At 40.6% G+C, this 18,720-nt stretch overlaps 1 protein-coding gene across 1 annotated transcript; it reads right to left on the bottom strand.

Annotated features, from left to right (window-relative positions):
* Nucleotides 1-5,971: 5,971 nt before the first annotated feature.
* On the bottom strand, nt 5,972-17,136 carry abhd15 (abhydrolase domain containing 15). Its single transcript, XM_022748545.1, has 3 exons — nt 16,584-17,136; nt 8,406-8,758; nt 5,972-7,323 (listed from the first exon to the last, which is right to left on the bottom strand). The coding sequence occupies exons 1-3, from the start codon at nt 17,118-17,120 to the stop codon at nt 6,663-6,665; spliced, it is 1,551 nt and encodes a 516-aa protein (XP_022604266.1). The 5' UTR covers nt 17,121-17,136; the 3' UTR covers nt 5,972-6,662.
* Nucleotides 17,137-18,720: the final 1,584 nt, after the last annotated feature.

Here is an 18,720-nt window from a genome sequence, read left to right as displayed (position 1 = left end):
ACAGTTGAAACTAATCAGTACGCCATGAACAGCTCAGTTTGTTCACATTTCTTCACTGTGGAGTCATGTGACATACAGTAACCTTTGTAACACATTTCATGAATACAGAATTTATATGGATGATGACTCATTGTTTCCTCAGGAGTACCAATGAGGATCAGTGTTGAATATGCAACAAATTAAAAGCTTGGTCAGAAAGTTTAACTTCTTCTTTTACATCTGCACTGTCTTTATGGACATATGTGTGCCGAGTCCAATTTGTATGACTTGGCAGATATCTATTTAAACTGCCAGCTAAATTTATTCCCCATGTGCTGAGCTCTAATTTTAAACGAGGTGCTAAATATACAGACAGTTTCCAAGCCAAAAGCAGAGATAGCTGCGTCATTGTGTCTGTCAGAGCAGAGTCAACCCCTGGAGAAGTCGGAGCATGGAACATTCCAGGCAGAAACCTTGTTGATGCTGCCATCTGCTGGCTGCTACAGGAGAGGAGGAGGAGGAGGAGGACGAGGAGGAGGAGGAGGAGGAGGAGAAGGAGGTCTCCATGGCGACGTCAGATGACATGGTTGGATAATTTGGATGGGCAAGTAGGTCGAGTGATCTTGATAAAGGCATCATTGTAAAACCAGGTCACAGGGAAGCAGACAGACCTATTTAAAGGCTTACGGATGTAAAGCTACATGGAATAATGATGCGAATCAGAACTGTTATATGTCCTATCATTACTATTAGACTCTGTTTACTTCCTGTAGTTTGCTTTACCTTTTGCTCCCCACTTTATAATGTCGGATGCAAAATGCTTTTTTGACTCAAACTTTTATCTAAGTTAATGTATTTGAATGAACATTTGCTGTCATAAAGTTGGCTAAATAAAGTAATTATTAATGCCCTTTAAACAAGATACTGTAATCCCAGTAAATGTAACCGTTTCGCTTGGAGCCATAATCTTAAACTTCCTACCAATACTGTGCATACTCGCAACTAAAATAATTAAAAGATATATTAAATTATTACCACATTTTGACACTTTAAGTCCTCCTATTTAAGATTTAAAAGTATAAACATTTAATAAATGGGATATAACACACTATAATGTAGTTATAAAGCAGATAGAAGTGATTATTAATGAATTTGTTAACATCTACATCTCCTCCTGTGGGCACCTGTGAGTGGAGGCTGCTGTGTAAACAGATAATGAATGATAGGAGAAGGAATGGAGAAGTCAGAGTAATACTTTATATTAATTAATACTCGAAATGTCCTTGTAGCTGCTTGCAACTACATTATATTATATATACAGTAGATGTTTGAACACTGCTTATAAATGCTAAATAGAGGGACTTGAAGTAAAACATTACCGCAATTTTAATGTGAACTGAAGACTCACTCACATGACAGATCCACACCTTTCCCCCAAACACCCACAAGATGGTGCCCATGATCACAGTTATTTGCTGCTGGGTATCTCCAGTTGTATTGGCAGTGGGTTTTTATTTTTTTCATTGCTACACTTCATTAAATATTTCTTTTAAGAGAACAAAATGGAAATTTTGTAGAAGGTAATAGATCCCAACGACATCCGAAATTAATGCCTGTCCAAAACCCAAATATGTATCGCAACAGGAAGAAATTTTTATATTGTTTTAACTGGAGATGATGTACACTTTTACTCATATATTAAGAGGTAATAAAGCTGACCTTTTTCTGATACAGCTGACTGGACCATTTCAGCCCCGCAGGGTCAGCATTCTCAGGCTGTGTAACCTAATCATGGGAGGTTCTCACTCGATAATCCCAATGAACCATGTTGCGGTAAATACATTACATTAGAAATACTGCAGGTGTATTGTAAATATTTTACAGCCTTACATTTAATCAAATATTGATAGTGCAAAAGACTTTTTATGTATTAGTCAAAGAGTTAATATCCCTTGAATCTCAAAAGAAAGGTGAGTGGTTTCAAATTTATTACCAAAATGAAGCATTATTCATTGTCAGTATATTCTTGTTTTTTATGTGTTTTGTGATGAGCTCTGACGCCAAGAACCAACATGTCACATTGAATTGACAGCAAGCAAAATCTAAATACCACAGTGGATCAAACTTTTTACAGTAAACAGAAAACTGGGATTTATAAAACACTTAAAAAAATTCAGCCTAAGTTTCTGAGCGGCAGAAGGACTTGTGTTGTGTTACTTTATCTCTGGTGTTTTATTTAAGTTGTACCCACATGTAAACAAGAAGTCCTCAACTATAAACACTGCCCCTGTACTGTATAACTCTTTTTGGATACTTACAGAGCAGCAGGGCCAACAAAGAAACACCAAAACACTCCTATTCTTCACTTGCTGATTATCATCCAAACCAAGCACAATTAGAGTGTCAGTGACCCAAAGCTAAACATCTGTTTCCTATTTTTGTTGGCCTGCTGGTTGCTAGGATTGCTCTGATCACATTTAGTTGTTTTGGCGCTGAGACGCTGATAACGTAATACTTTGTAGCTAAAATATCTTTAAAGCAACTGTACAAAATCCCAGGCATTCCTGCTATTTTCTGTGTGACAGATAAGTAAAATCTTTGACCTCACCAGCTAAAAGATACAGTACATCTTCAGTAGGGAAGGAAACATGCTAACAACATGTTAACAATAGATTCCAGAAACTATTTGGGGAGATGGTTCCTGTTTGCACAGAAACTTTTTGATCCCAAACAGATTTCCCGCGTGGGTCAGTGCTGAAAACAGAACAGACTCGCTACGCCTCAGTGAGTCACTTGACATCATAGACTGTGTAAACACATTCAGTGGAGACACTGGCCTTCAGAGATAAGAGAAAACGTATCAAGGGAATATTCTGACATTTTGGGAAATGAACATATTCGCTTTCTTGTTGAGAGTTAGCAGAGAGGATTGATACCATCCTAAATGTGTGCTAAATAGTGGGCCAGTTAGCTTAGATTAGGGTAAAAACTGGAAACAGGGGAAACGGCTTGCCTGGCTCTTTGTCCACCAGCACTTCTATAGCTCACTGATTACAACTGTATACCATTCATTTGAACTGTTAGGGGTTAGAGGTTGGAAACCAGCGGAGACTCCAGGAAGATACTGCTCCAGGCTAAAAGATACGGTCGAGCACAACCTACTTACACTTCACCATCAATAGGTACATTTTCCAAAATGATGAACTATGTAACTTTTTCTGAACAGTGGCAACAAGTGGCAGTTATGTGATAATGGTAAATGTTAAAAGAAGTAGCACAAATAGAGGACAGAGGATAGAGTCAACAAACTGACAAAGCAATGGCGGTTACACAGCAATATTTATCTTAAGTTTGCTAATGTAAGATAAAATTAGCCACCCTAAGATACTGGTCATACCAGACCAATAGGTCAGTAACAGCAAAACCCCTGAATGTAGGACATCAAATTGAAAGAGGCTGCATTTAATTGCAGATGAAATCAGCATTTCATTTGTAAGATTATGTTATTTTTGTTTTTCAAAAATGACATAGTCTCGCTTTAACAGGCCCAGATATTCCCAAAGGAACAGTCAGAAACAACAATGGAACAAAACAATACATTTTCACTTCATGTTGTCAACTCTAAATCTGGTTCTCACTTGAATTATGAATTTTCTGTTGTATATTTATTAAATAAATGTTTAGATTAACCAGTCTCCCATTTCCCATTTTCACACTGAGAGTCTAATGCAGTAATCACTGTGCATGTATGGGATGATACACACATCAACTCCCACTTCGACAAATGCCTAACAAAGCATGAGGCTCAATTTAGAGAACCTATGATTTAGTACAATCAAAGCAATGGGAATGTCAGGTTCTTTGTTAATTAAATATCAATCATTTTAATTAAATCAGACTCTGATCACTGAGGCAGACTATTGGCTCCGAATTGAAAAAGCAAAGTGGGAAAGGGCAATTCAATCTTAATGGCTTAATTTGCTAGAGGCCAATGAAAGCCAGCGTTTATTGCAAGGCAACACTGTCTACTTTTGGTCATTAATTATGAGCCTTAATGTCAACAACAAAACAGGACAGGACAGGTTGTATCAAGCCCTTTTTTTGCATGTTCTTTTTCAGCATTTGCTCCCCAGATTTATTTCCAGAAACAAGGACTTGCCTTTCTAATCACAGGTTTACTGTTTGGTCTAATAATGTCAACATCAAGCCATAAACTAATGTCCTAGATAGGAGTACCAAAACGTGAATTCACAAAAAAAAATAAAAATAAAAAAATAAACTGATGTTAGAAATGCATAAATGACAAAGTGATTGTTTCATTTCTTTAAATCATAAAGATATACTGTATAATTTGTGTACAAACTAATGTGGTTTACACTGAAAGACATGTTTGTGTGCCAAGTATTAAGAGAAAGCACACAATTTATGATACCAGTGATAAGATATGCAATTATTACACAGGCTTTACTTGCCAACAGTACAGTATTTACGGATATCAGGCATTTTAAGATACTTTCTAATAAGACAGACAGCCACCCATCTGTGTCATTTCTGCATATTTTGCAATTCATGAAACTTTGCATTTTGAGCTAGTGCCTCTGCAAAGACTGAAACTCTTCTTCTGCCCTGCACTGATACACATCTACTTACTTACTTAATCTACTTACAGTATATTTGGCTATAAATGGTATCTGTGCTACATTTCAAACCTTGTTTGGTATGTCAGTCGGTCTTGTGTAGTTTTACATCAGCAGCAATAAACCAGGTCAGATTCTATCCCCCACTCCTCCACACCTCCACATCCACTCATCCACATACTTTATATTTCACTTGAGTTCATAAAGAGCCAGACTTTATTTGGTATCACTTCAGGTTATTTCTATGGAAGCGCTGTCTACATTAATAATGGTGTTGTATAGATGTGATGTCACAATGTGTGTGTGACGGGCAGTTTTTGTTTTCTTTGAGACTGTGAATCTTTCTGTGAATAATGAGCATGTATAAGAATATCCGGCATGTACAGCTCGTGTGCATGTTCGTGTGTGTTTTATGTGTGCATTTGTGTTTGTGTGTGTAATTGTGGAGATGTGCGTTGACAATGTGTCTGTTGGCACGCATTCTGTGTGTGTCTTTGTGTACACTGCTATGTTCCAGCTGTCTGAGTGGATAAGGCTCAGTGGGCGGACAAACACTACAGTGACTGTTGCACACACAAACACACACACACATACACAGCATGGAATGGCTGTAGGGATTGTACTATAATAGGGAATGTCTCTGAACATTGACTCAGTAGGGGTACGACAAGACCGCAGATCACAACTTCAGTGAGTGCTTGAAAAATGAACACAAGTATCAGAGATAATGAGAAACACAATGTGTGTTAATGAGGATTTTACTTACCTGAAGTGAAAGATGACCTTTCAGTGTAATTTTTCAGAACATGTGTATATCCCATGTTTGTCATCTTAGCTTATTTATTATACATTTCATTATTTATTCTGTCACATATTGTAACCCATCTAACGTGTGTAGCATGTTTATAAATTTACTGCGTCTTAGTTTTTTCTCTTTTTATGAACCTGTTGAACTGCCCTTTTCTTTTCTGAGCACCAACACTATTTTGTATCATTGTTTGTATAATTTATTATCTTAATGCGCAAGAATGAACCGAAATAACAACATTTAAAGCAAAATTTCCAGAAATGTTTCGAACAACACTATGCCGCTAAGTCTTCATCTCAGTGCAAAATCACCCACTGTCACCGCTTCACCACCTTTAGACCCCGAGCGGCCGGGCCAGGGAAACCTTGGAGCACAGAGTTTAAATGATGAGACAGGAAAACTCACAAAATGCTTCCAGCCACCCAGCTCATTAAAATATCATAAGCTCATGACACAGACTTTCCTCTAAAATCTGACTGGGTGGCAATCACACTTAAGTTCCTTTATTCTGGGAACCGCAGGCCATTTCTCAATAAAGAAGAGAACCTTTAATGATAATATACACAGTAAACTCTCTTTAATGTGCACAATAACACTGCATGAGTTCATTAAACTCAGTTGACATTTAGCTCAAAGTCATTTGGAATTTTCACTGGATTTTATTTTCCTACTCTAGGCACAAGACTTTCAACACTTTTACTTCCCGGTAAATATCCTTTCAGTAATAAAAAGAGTAACAGAAAGATGCTACACTAAGTGTTGAGGTTTCAAATTTCCCAAATGACGATGCAGTTGTGGTTGTAAATGTAGCAAACTGTGTAAAATGTGAGACAGATGAATTGATGCATCAATAATGAATGTGTGTTAATAAAACTCAGAATTAATAAAACAGAACATTTCAGTTTTTACAGCTGGCAGTGAAGAGACTTGAATCAGTCCATAGAAAAATATATAGCCACACATCTCGAGAGTTTAGTGTTCAGCAGCTTGATGAAACAACTGCATTCAAGCTTATGGACTGTCATGATCTTTTTTCAGTCCTAGTGTTTTATGGCTCACATCAAGTGTGTGAGAACAACACATACTTTTTACAACCTCTTCACTCTTCTAGTTTTGGTTATCATAAGACTTTGTGGCTGAGTGTCACACAGGCAGAGATCAACCTGAGAGCCTCACATCTCAAATCCAAATAATATCAGAAAGCATCAGTGCAGTCCATTAACTTCCATTAAGCTCCCTCATCGTGTGTAGGACCTCTGCCAACTGTAAATGGCATGGATATTATGGGAACACGCTGGCACTCTTTTACATGTACTGACGCTGCGGTGGCGGAAAACTCTCCCTCCTGCACCTCCCCCCAGCCCCCTCCTCCTCGCAGCAAGCTGCTTTGCTCTCTCCTCAGCAGCGAAGAAGTCTGTGGTCGCCCTGAAGAATTCCAGCAGAGCTCTGTGGCTCCAGTTGGTCCCATGGCTCTCCATCCAACTGTTTGGTGCAACCACAGGACCGACTGCGCCTAATGCACCAGCAGCACTCCCCTCTGACTGGGTGGAGAAACCACAGTGGCCTCCACGGTCAGTTAGGAGGAGGAAAAAATGTGGGTTGGTCTCAAAGAGTTCCAAGGGCACGGTGGATTGGGTGTCACCGCGGATTGGGTCATCCTGAGCGCACACGCTCAGGACAGGAATAGCCACTTCGTCCACATCTCTCAAGGGTTCGTTGCGTTCCCAGTAAGCTTCCCAGGCACCTGAAGTATTGCTGCTACTGCTGGTCCCTGTTGCTGATGCTGGTGCAGAGCCCATATGTCCAGTCTGACAGAACAGCGCCTCCTCCAGGCCACGTAGAGAACAGCTAGAAAACAGGGTGTCCGTCTGTATGGTCTCACCCAGCGCCGTCCTGTACCTATGAATGTCATCCCAGTACACACACATTTGCACAAAATGGAACACACACACACACACACACACACACACACACACACACACACACACAAGAGGAAATCAGTAAATCAATTCTGAAGAGCTGCATGGGTCTCATATTCCCTATTGACATTGATTTGAGAAACTCTACCTGGGTCACAATGTCTCTCAGAATCAATGACTTGACACTGAGCAGGCCATGTGTTGCTACAGTAACTTGACTTTTTCCTTAATTGTCTGTGCCTGTCCAATAAATGCTTACTGAGTACTTGTATCTTGTAACTTGTTTTTATGGCAATCTCCTTTTAACCATGCCTCCCTTTTGGCTGACTGAGAATTCAAATTTTTCATATTGCATACTTCATGCAGCAGCGTTATGAAGCATGTTTTCTTTTTCAACTTCCGAACACTTATTCTCCCCAGAGTAAACTGAAAGAGAATGAACTATTTCCCTATTTCTGTGTTCCAAAACTCATTATACTCTTTTACACTTTCTATAACACTGTAATATTCTTGCAGGTTACCAATTAAAAACATTAACCTAATGAAAAAAGTCAATTTTCATGATATTTTCATAGTTTCAGTTCCTATTGATAAATACTCAAGTTAACTGCTGACATCTGGGAATGAGGCAACATCACTAAAAAGATGTCAGACAGAAAAACGTGGTTTGCAAAACAACTTACTGCTTTTAGTTTGACATACCGTTTTCTTGTGTAAGGGGGAATGATATTTCACTTTCACTTTGAGTTTTCCTCTTATTCAGCTAATTTAACAGTTGACTTATACCTGTCTGAACCTCTGACAGTTTGTTGTTTCTGCCTTGTCACTTTGATGCTGTGCTTCCAGATCTTATCAAAGATTTTGAGTGAGTACAGTGTTATCACAACTAATAGCCTACAAATGGGTGCCAAAACTATGGAAATAAGAGCCAAACAGTAGTAAGTAAAGCAAACTCATTCTTTCTGTTTTCATCACCAGTGAAATCTTGTTCCCAGGATGCTTCCTTCCAATTTCTCATAAATTAACTGATTCATGTCAGCATGTTTCCCACCCTCTCCGTACCTGCTGAGACATATCTTCTGGTACAGCACCAATGCCCACTGCAGGGGCCAGCACAGCCCGTTCTCAAACCAGCTCTGGCAGCGGAACACGGGTGACAGGCAGACGGCCGCCGTCACATAGCTGGATGATCCACACTCCCCCAGGTAAGACAGGAGAAGGCCCGACCCGCTGCTCTCGCTCACTGCGTACAGTCTTCCTGCAGGCTGTCTGTAGCGGATGTAGCGCACAGCCTCGCGCAGATCCGCAGGGTCACCAAACTGCTGCAGTTTGAGGGTGGTGAGCGGGGTGCTGTTGTGGCTGCGGCGGTTGAAGACTGCTGGCAGGTAGCCATGGGACAGCGCTGTTTCACACAACTGTAGAGAGAATGGGTAGGAAAATAAACAGATAAAAGAATGTCCATGTGTCTTCAGAAATGTGTAGGCTAAGTGTTGTGGATTGGGAATATTATGGAAGATTTGCTTGGGAATTCTATATGTAATGTGTTAAATCTTTCAAATTGAATACATAATTTTCACAAATTAGACAAGGTGGGAAAGGTGTTAATCCATTTATATAACAACAAAAGAAGGACATGTAATGGTTGACGGTTGATATGTTCTTTCTACATACAGTAAAGACGTCCTCTTTGTTTGCCCCTCTGAATAGGCCACATGGTTCAATTCGTGTGGCTTGGTCTCTTGGTTGCAATACCGCAGAGTTAAACAATGCCTCCTTTTAGTTAGGAGTCAGTTTCCATTTTGTTCCCCTAAATGCCTTTGCAGTTGTATCACCTGAACATGCATGGTAGCCTACTACTTTTTATTGTATGGAAAGCGAAATAACTTTTTGTGTGTGTGTGTGTGTGTGTGTGTGATTGTGTGTGGGCGGGGTGGGGGGGGGGGGGGGGAGTAAAACTACAGTTTTAAGTTCTGCTCCCCTTTTGGTGTGCAGTTTAACCATGTTTAAAGTGTAATACTACAGAATAGGCTAAACTGTCATCACTTCACTGAAAAAGACGACAGTAAACATATTTTCATACCACTGAATTGCATGCTGTTCTTTCTCAATCAAACAGGTAAAGAACCAACTGCTGTGAGACAGATACATAATACTGAGTTACTTAGTAGGAGTGGAAAATTAACCCAAAAAGTATCAAAACCGATATTTAGAACCTTTCGCCGACTTAATCCTGCTCATTTCGGTTAATTCTGTTTATACTTCCCCAATGCGTGCGTTCATAAACTGTCCCTTTAAAAAATACTACCTTTTGTTCACTCACGTGCCTCCGTTCCGTCCAATTAACATTAGCCCGCGTTCACTCAAAGGGACACCTGTAATATGAATGCCATGAGCGTAGGCTAGCAGGCTGTCCGCATCACTTTTGCTACGTTTACTCCTGACGTCCATACCACTCCGGAGTTTTCGAGCCCTGAAACGGATACTTCTGGAACCCCATTTTACCTGCACACCTGCCTCGCCTCCTGATTGGATCTTATCAGTTACCAGTACCAGACAGTGGTGAATGCAACATGGCTAGCAACCAAGGTAACAACAGCTGATCCAACAGTCCATATTTGGACATGCAAAAACAGATGAGGCTACAATCAAGGAAACAACTAATATATGAAAGTTTATCTCTAGTTACAGGTTGTCATGAGCAGGGATGGTGCCACTGATGTGCAGGCATTTTTGAGGCAGTTCTCTAACACTTTGTAGGCATTGGTGATAGCCAACATTATGCACAAAGTCATTAGCCAAGATGATATCCATGCAGCCCACAGCCAGCTGCTCAGCCCAGAAAAGCCTCAACCTGCACTATGCAGCTTTCCTTAAGATGAACTGGAGCAGAATTGGCAGAGGAGAGCAGAAAGGACTAGAGTGTGGAAACCTGTGATCTCATGTCTCTGGCAGGAAGGCTTCCCTTTCAGTCAGCTGCACAGTGGAGAGAAATACCACGACTCATTGTTTCCTCCAGTGAGCTGTTATTATGTTTATTTTGATACAAATGTGACAACATGAGATATATCGGCAGTAGAGACATTGGTGCTGATCGAAGTTAGTCAAGTTAATTCTTTATTTGTCCAAATATGTATTCACCTCTGCATTTAACCCAAATTGGAGTCGTGAACACATACACACATAGACACACACACACACACACACACACACACACACACACACAGAGGAGCCAGGGGCATGTGGTGCAGCGCCTGCAGAGCAATTGGGGGCGTTAGGTAACTTGCTCAAGGGAACTTCAGCAATGAATATTGAGGGAGGGGAGGGCAGTAAGAAAATTCTGTACAACTGTACCATTGTAATTCACAATTTATGAACAACTTTTATAGACTTGGTAAGACATTTTTGTTTTATCAAACACCTAAAAACATTTTTACTACAGTTTAAATTCTGTGGAGAATGTAGGCGAATGATATATCCTCAAAGGAAACAGGATGATTTAATTTGTGGCTCCATGAAGCATTATAAAAAAAACATAAATAACAAATTTAATAACGTAGACATCATTGACTATGCATTTTTCAAATTTATAAAATACTTTTCTCTCCAAATGTAATGGTTCTGCTGCTGTTTTTCTGTTCTGTTTTTTTCTCTGCATGTTTATAGTAAACTGTTTAGTAGCGCTTTTTTAAAGTTATTTTTTGGGCATTTTTGCCTTTATTCAGACAGTGAAGTGAGAGAGAGAAAGAGAGAGACAGGAAGAGAGAGGGGATGACGTGCAGCAAATGGCCATGAGTCGAACTCGAACCCATGGCCGCTGCGGTAGGGACTTAGCCCGTGTGGTATGTGCTCTACCAGGTGAGCCACCTAAGCGCAAGTAGCCCTTTTCCTTTAATTCATGTCCAAATATCTGAGCAGACAGACAAACAAAAACACAAAAAGCTTAACAAGCCTAATCTCAAAACTACATAAACTGGGAAAAATACATCTGAAAGACCTGGAGATTCAGAGTAGCGCAGAAATGGCAATCGCACATTGAAATGCTCTCCATGCAGAGAAGGGATGAAAATGAGAGATCATTCCAGTCTAGGCTCTGAATGTTACCTTTGGAATAAATTATCCATTACAGTGTCTAGAAACACAAGGAGAAAATGATCTTCCCTCTAAATTTGCAGTGTCACTCTGCTTCATCTCAACACAAAGTAGAGAAGTAGAGTGAATTTGTCTTTTTCTCATGCAAAAGTTTGTTGTCAGAAACAGCGGTGGGGGCTACAGTGGACTGTGCAAATAAATTTAAAATGTGTTACATTTTGCTTTAAATCTACAGAAGTCCCAGGGGAATGCAGGAAGAGCTGCAGAATTGCTGCATTAAATATTTAACAGCTGAGAAAGACTGCAGTAGTATTTCTGCCACTTTCTGGTTTTCTTTATCCAGTGACAAGAGGATTTACTCAGCCAGATACGTGACTAGGCCAGTGTCAGGAAAGCTTGGAGCAGAGCTAATGCACTGTAACATCATTCATTTACTCATTCATCAGCCTTTTTGTTCCGATGATCAGGTTTTAAATCATTGTGATTCAAGAGGAACATGTGAGAGGAAGGAAAGAGCTATTTCAAATGAGTATCACTTCAGTTCAGTTTAATTCCCAAAGATATTGAGATGGATAATTAAATATTTTCCAATTTAAACTGCGCACGAGAGCAGGAGCTGAGTGATGAATGTTGAGGCTGAGATTAAATTTGGTGAACTGAGTGTGAAGTGATTTTGCTGTGGTTATGCCGACCTGCTCAGGTATTAATGCAGCCGCATGGTGTAAACTATTGCCACTCAATGTGGTGATGCACTGTGTGAATCACACACAATAACACAGACACATTAAGTAACCACTGCACTGCATTATATACTAAGCATATCTTGAGGATGGCACATAAAATGAAAGTTATTGCTAACAGTGTTTCCTGGTCGGGAAGAACTCTCTAAATCCAAAGATATTGGAAAGACTGTATCTGTTCTATCATTTGTCAACAAAACTTTTTGTTCAGTAGCAAAGCAATGACTCATCACCAAGGAGGAATATTTTTTCAACAATCTGATGAATTATTAATCTGATGTAAACTGATGTTACCATACTACTTGTACTTTGCACAGACACATAAGGCTTACAGGGAATTGGTCCTGACCATTTCCATAATGAGATTTTATTTACTTGATTTAAATACATTCTTGACCTTTGTTCTAGATCACACACACGCTAAGTTTCTTACCCTACGTTTATGGTTATGGTGACTGTGCGTTTGGTTTTGTTAAAGAAACACTAAAAAACTGAAGAACAGCAGCTTCTCCAGCAGTTTTCTGTCAGAGCTGATAAACTGTCGGTGCAGTGACAAATTCCTTCAACAGGGACTCCAGACACTGGACATCATGCCAGCTCTCTCCATGCACATTGTTCCGCCAACACACACACACACACACACACACACACACACACACACACACACACACACACACACACACACACACACACACACACACACACACACACACACAGACAGAAGAGACAGCAGTTTCTTTACTGAGCCACTGACAAATACAACAATATTCCCTCCAAATCATAGTGGATGATGTGATCTATTTCTGTGGCACCACCACTAATGTCAAACTTCAGCAGCTTCGTCTGGACATGTTGCCACAAATCGAGTTAAATTAAAATGAAAGATTTGACGGTCAACAACTTACAACATGATACTATTGTATGCTACTGTTAGCAGTTTTCCAACTAACTAACTTGTCTTTGATCTCTTGCACTACAGGAGACAAACAGAAGACAAGACAGAAACTTTCTCCTTCCATCCAACATGGCGACACTGCTGGAGAGTAGTGGTGAGTTAAAACACTATGATACCCGAGATATAGATTGCTGTGAAGTCTTACAAAGGCTGACCGAAATGATGGACTTGAGAAATAATATTTTGCAGTTTGCAAGATGGTTTATTCCTCTGGCTGAATTTCAAGTGTTAAGCATCACAGACATAGAGTACATTCAAAATGGGGAGTAGCTATGAATAATTGAAGATAGTGCCACAGTAAAAATATCAAGAACTGAAGCCCGAACTGTTTTTCAAGGTAGCTCCTATTCCAGCAGCCTCCAGAAAAATGGATTTTGTCAAAGGGGATTTCTTGCATTGGTGTTTTTGTACATTTTCTAAGATACATGAACATCTGGCTGGTAACATTTTAATAGCTTGTCATGTTAGCAAAGAAATAACAACATCGCCCATGAGTGACAGACATAAATGCTGCCAAATCCTGATGTGCAGATTGCATTTTCCATGTAAGGCAAAGCACTAATGTTGGAAAAAGTGGGGGGAAAAATTTGTATTTTGCTGAACGTGTGGGGAAAATTTCTTCTGTATCCTCTGTGTCCACTTTACAAACCCTGACCAATTTTTGAGTGGTGCAGGAGGACACTTATAGGATACAATTCCCACAATGTTGAGCCAATATGGATGTAAACACCTTCAAACTAACGCTTAAAAGCAGCTCCTAACACTCATAGTCTTTGTTCCATTTTTAAATCAAAATTACTGTCTAAACAACAGACCGCTCTCTGTATGAAGAGTTAAACCACAGCACATCGAGACCCAGCTGTAAAAATTCACAAAGTGATGGGAGGGACAGGAAACACAAAACTAATGCCCCATTTCCTTGTGGCCCAGTGAAAACTGACATGGTAACAAGTGTTTGATGAACATGTGTTTGATAGCTTGAGACATGGACATCAGTACATTCATGACTTGTCTGAAATTGCTCATGTGCCTTTTACTGCTGGTAATATTTCCATGACAAAGACATTTTCCAAACCAGGAATGATGATGTTTTCTGTTACTATTACCTCCCTCACTGATCTATTCAGGACTGGTAATGGTAAAACTTTCCCACTTTTACTGCATGAGTCCTGAGCTATTACCCCATCCCACAAGAAATTTGGAAGCTGCTCTCTCTCAGCAAGCAGAAAGTGCAAGTAATGGTCTGAAAAACAATTATTTAAGTGTTATAAATTACACATAATGACCAGATTAAATCATAATCCATATCCATAAAGAATGAAAAATACTTAGACATGCAGTGCCAAATGCATACTCAATAAAAGACTCTGAATTTGCTGCAACTAGGTCACAAAATTATAGTAAAACTGCTCACAAATCTGTCTGCCCTGTCAGGAAAATGTGACGGATGTTAATCATATGAGGCAAGACGTCTGAAACAGCTGGATGTCTGCTTACATGAAGATTCATGGACTTTCAGCTGACTGTTCTGAATGGAGATCACAGGGCACACAGATATGGGAGTGATATCTCAGCAAGAAAGAAAATGAGCATATTTCCCTTAATGTCAAGCTACTGCTTAAAGAAATATATATATATATACCATATATATATATATATAAATATCTATAATGGTGAGGAAGAGAGATGGAACAGAAAAAACTAACCTACTAAATAACTGACTGAAAGACTGAATGAAGTGATGAATTTAAGTATATTCTGCAAAGCCTGTATACGACATACAGTATACCATTACAGAAATTGATACGAATCATGCCAGACTAAATGAAACATAGTGTAAAACCCACACTAACCCAGTGTAAAAATATGAGTGATTAAAGAGGAGATGGCTCATTTATAAATTCATGAGTTCCTGAAATGTGCAAAGAGATGAGGGACAGGGAGCACAAGCCCACACACTCCAAAAAAGAATCTCTATTTCCTTCTGTTTCTTCTCTGTGTCACAGATATAGACCCATGTGTGTGCTTGTGTGTGTGTGTGTGTGTATGCAAACATGAGCTCTTTTCATCTCTGTCTTTCTCACATGCACACAGACTGGTTTATGCACAGTGACTCTCACCAGTGACAGAAGCAATCTTAATTGGTGTATATCCCTTGTGGTGCCTCGGCTTCCAGCCCTCCCAAGCGTGACTAGCTGACAGCTTCACAAATACTCTCTACTCTGATGATGGCCCAAAAAAAGAAAGCCCGAGGCACAGATCTGTCTGAATGTGACGGTTACTTTTCATCTCTCCATCATTTACCCCTGGTAAAGCTTGAGGTAACCACATATTCATAATGATGTAATGCTCCTATTTTTGTCTCACCCACTTTTCCTCCTCTTCCTGTCACCCACTATCAACAGAAGGAGTGATTCCCTTCTAGATCAATATCATACACCTTTTGGTTTTTTGTGAGAGTATCCAGTTGTTGCAGAGTTGTTATTTCTGACATGGGGCTGACAGTTAGCCATGTGACAAATTTTCACGCAGAGCTAACAGTTTGAAATGAAATGAGCTGTAGCACGATGCCAGGTGCCCAGAGTGATGCGAGAGCCAACAGGCATTCATGTGGAGCAGAGCTGCACTTCCCCAGGGCCATGAAGTCAAGCGATGCTTTGTAATCCCTCAGTCAATTACCTCAGTCAGTGTATTGAAAGAGCAGTTGAAAGAGTGAAGCTGCCTCTGCATCTGCTCTTTTTTTTTTTTTTTTTACTTCCGCCTGAGCTTAAACTCCAGTGATTGCCTTAGCTTAAATGGCCATTGTTGATTGACACTGGCATCTTCTCCTTTTAAAATATTGAATATCTCTTTGACTAGATTTCCTTTTAAAACACTTGCTTGTATCATGCATGTTTCTGGTTTCTACCCTCTGAAGTTGATATCGATTTGCTCTGTTATTGTCACTTTGTATTGCAGCTATGAAAATGCTCACTTCTACCTTTTTAAAGTGTAAAAATAGCTTCTGTATAGCAAAGAAAAATAAGACATTCACTTGCGGCTGCTGTAATTTTCATCCTGTTGATTCTATGTTGTAAGAGGCAGCAGAATGAAACAACTTAAGATGCATCTAGTGAAGGCGTCCCTCGCCTTTGATACAAATGCCTTTTTGTAATGATTTAGAAGCATTACAGTGTTAGCACACACTGGGAACTCCCACTTCCAACCTTTTATAAGTTAGGCTATTGGTTATGTTGAATATTTGAAGTTTATCTTTTTGGTATTATTAAGGGTGGGGTACCCTTTCTGTTCAGCAGTCAGCTATATGAAAATATGAATTTGCTATTACATTTTATTTTAAACTTGCTAGTTTCCCGTGCAGTTTATGCGTGAAAATGACTTAGTCTATGGTTACTTTCATCTCTACAGTAGAGTAATTTCATGCAGTGAAGTCTATGAGTGAAGCCAGGGACGCACCTTTAACACATTTCTAGTGATTTTCCCAAAAGAGTTTGGGATGATGAGAAGAACCGGACTGGTGGAGTGACTGGAAGTCCTGCGTCGTTTCTGGTAGGATGGCACTGCCCAGTCCAAGGCCACCAGCCCGTCATCGCTCAGCTGCAGGTTGTCCCGCACGAACTGGACCGGACTGTCATACGGCCAGCACGCCTCGTACACACTCTGGAGAAAGGCGCTGGACCGCCACGTCCAGCCGGCACACGGCGAGTAATTACTGAAAGTCCTGCAGTGTTTCAGGAGGTAGTTGGCCAGCGCGGATGGTTTGCAGATCAGTGCCACGGTGCGTGTTTTCTCATCGGCACAGGCCGTCTGGGAACCGTCGCTCTCCTCGCGGTCTGAGACGCACCCAATGGTCTTGTCCTTCGCTGCATGCTGTGAAATTCCCAGTCCTTGAAGCAAAGCATCCGGTGGGCTCTCGGTGCCAAAATATTTGGAGCCTGGCCAGAGTAAGACCACCAGGATCACAATGCACAGAGCTACAAGCCATTCAAGCATTGGCGCGGTTAGGGGGGCGGGCGGGCAGGGGGGGAGCAAAATGAGCACAATAGGGACGCTTTCCACACCTAAAACTATAATGTAATTATACATTTACGTGAGAGAAAATAGTCACCGGAAACATACTCAGTCTCACAAGGTGCTGTTTCTTTTTTTCTTTTGTTTTTCTCTAAATTGATGCTGAGAAGTTTGTTGTTTCCCTCCGGTGCCAAGGCGCACCAGTCCCTCGTCGTTGTAGGCGTGTGGTTTCAGTTACTCTGCGCTTCTATCATTTCAGCTTACTCCATACCCGACATCATGTGTCCATCTCTGATGCTACTTTTTAGTACATGAGGCGACTCTGTCATTGTTCGCTGCATCCAACGCCGCTTGGTACAGTCATCGACTTGACTGCGCTCGGCCGGTGCTTCAACCCAACAGCTGGCAGCGCAAGAAATGTCTGAGAGCGACGCGCTGCTGAAGCTGGAAACGCCTCTCATCATGCCCAGCCCCCCTCCGAGTGAGCAGGTAGTGATCCGTGCACGTGATGATCTCTGCTGTTAATAGCCTTCAATTATTCCCAGTACACCCCCAGGACACCCAGTACAAGGAGGTACATCTTCTGCATCTGTTTTTAAACGTTGACACCCCCCCCCCAACCCACCTCTCTCTCTCTCTCTCTCTCTCTCAAGCTGTTTCTGTCACACGCGCGCCAGACTCAGACAGAAAGAGAGCTGCTACTAGAAGTGAAATGCGCATGATCATTATCAGATCTGAGTGAATTCCTCCTGAATGAATTTGGCAACGTGCACACCTGACCTTGTATTCAGAAAGAGAGAGAGAGAGAGAGAGGACAAAAAGCTTTAGATCTGGACTGGGTAACCTACAGTGAGGGGCTTTTTTGGTGGATATTATGTAAAGTAATGTAACCTGTTAAGCAGGTTTCTGTTGTGTAACAAACACAGCTTTTGCTCAGTGTCTCAGTTTGGATATTGGGAGTCAGAGGAAAGGGTGAATGTGGGCCAGTGTTCTTTGGATATGCAGATTGTGATGCACAGTGAGCACTGCGGACATCCAGTTCGATTCAGGCTTATCACATTTATGAAATGTGATAACCTTCTCTGTGCTGTTTTCCTCACCCCCTCCTCTTTGTACTATCTATGAAACTCAAAGGGGATGAAAATAGCCCTTTAAATGGATTATTCATTCATGACTAAAGCAAAGAAAAAGAAAGCACAAGCATTTTCAGCGTAAATCAAACAAGTTGGAGGATGTAGGGCAAAAAGAGATCATTATCTACAGAGGATTCTTCATCTGTGTAAAGGACAGCATTTGTGCACTAGGCTAAAATAACATATTTTTCTCATTTAATCACATTATTGTAAGCTTCACATTCTGAGTTCAATCCATCGCTACTTTTTGTACCTTATTCAAAGACCTGTGGAATATTCAATTGACATCTTAATCAGTCACAAACAGACCTTAGTGCTACCTCTCATGTAAGGTTGATAGATTTCATGGAAAGCTGTGAGCTTTGCCATCTGTTTTTTAGGAACTTGTTGTGTTGCACACTCATTTAACCGATGGCAAGCATAACAAAGCGACGCGGCTTGCCGAACAT

Source organism: Seriola dumerili, unplaced genomic scaffold (assembly GCF_002260705.1).
Source record: "Seriola dumerili isolate Sdu_G_001 unplaced genomic scaffold, Sdu_1.0 BDQW01000122.1, whole genome shotgun sequence".
Taxonomy (NCBI): domain Eukaryota; kingdom Metazoa; phylum Chordata; class Actinopteri; order Carangiformes; family Carangidae; genus Seriola; species Seriola dumerili.
The sequence above is the reverse complement of the archived record's forward strand: the minus strand, read 5'-3'. Positions and strand labels throughout refer to the sequence as shown.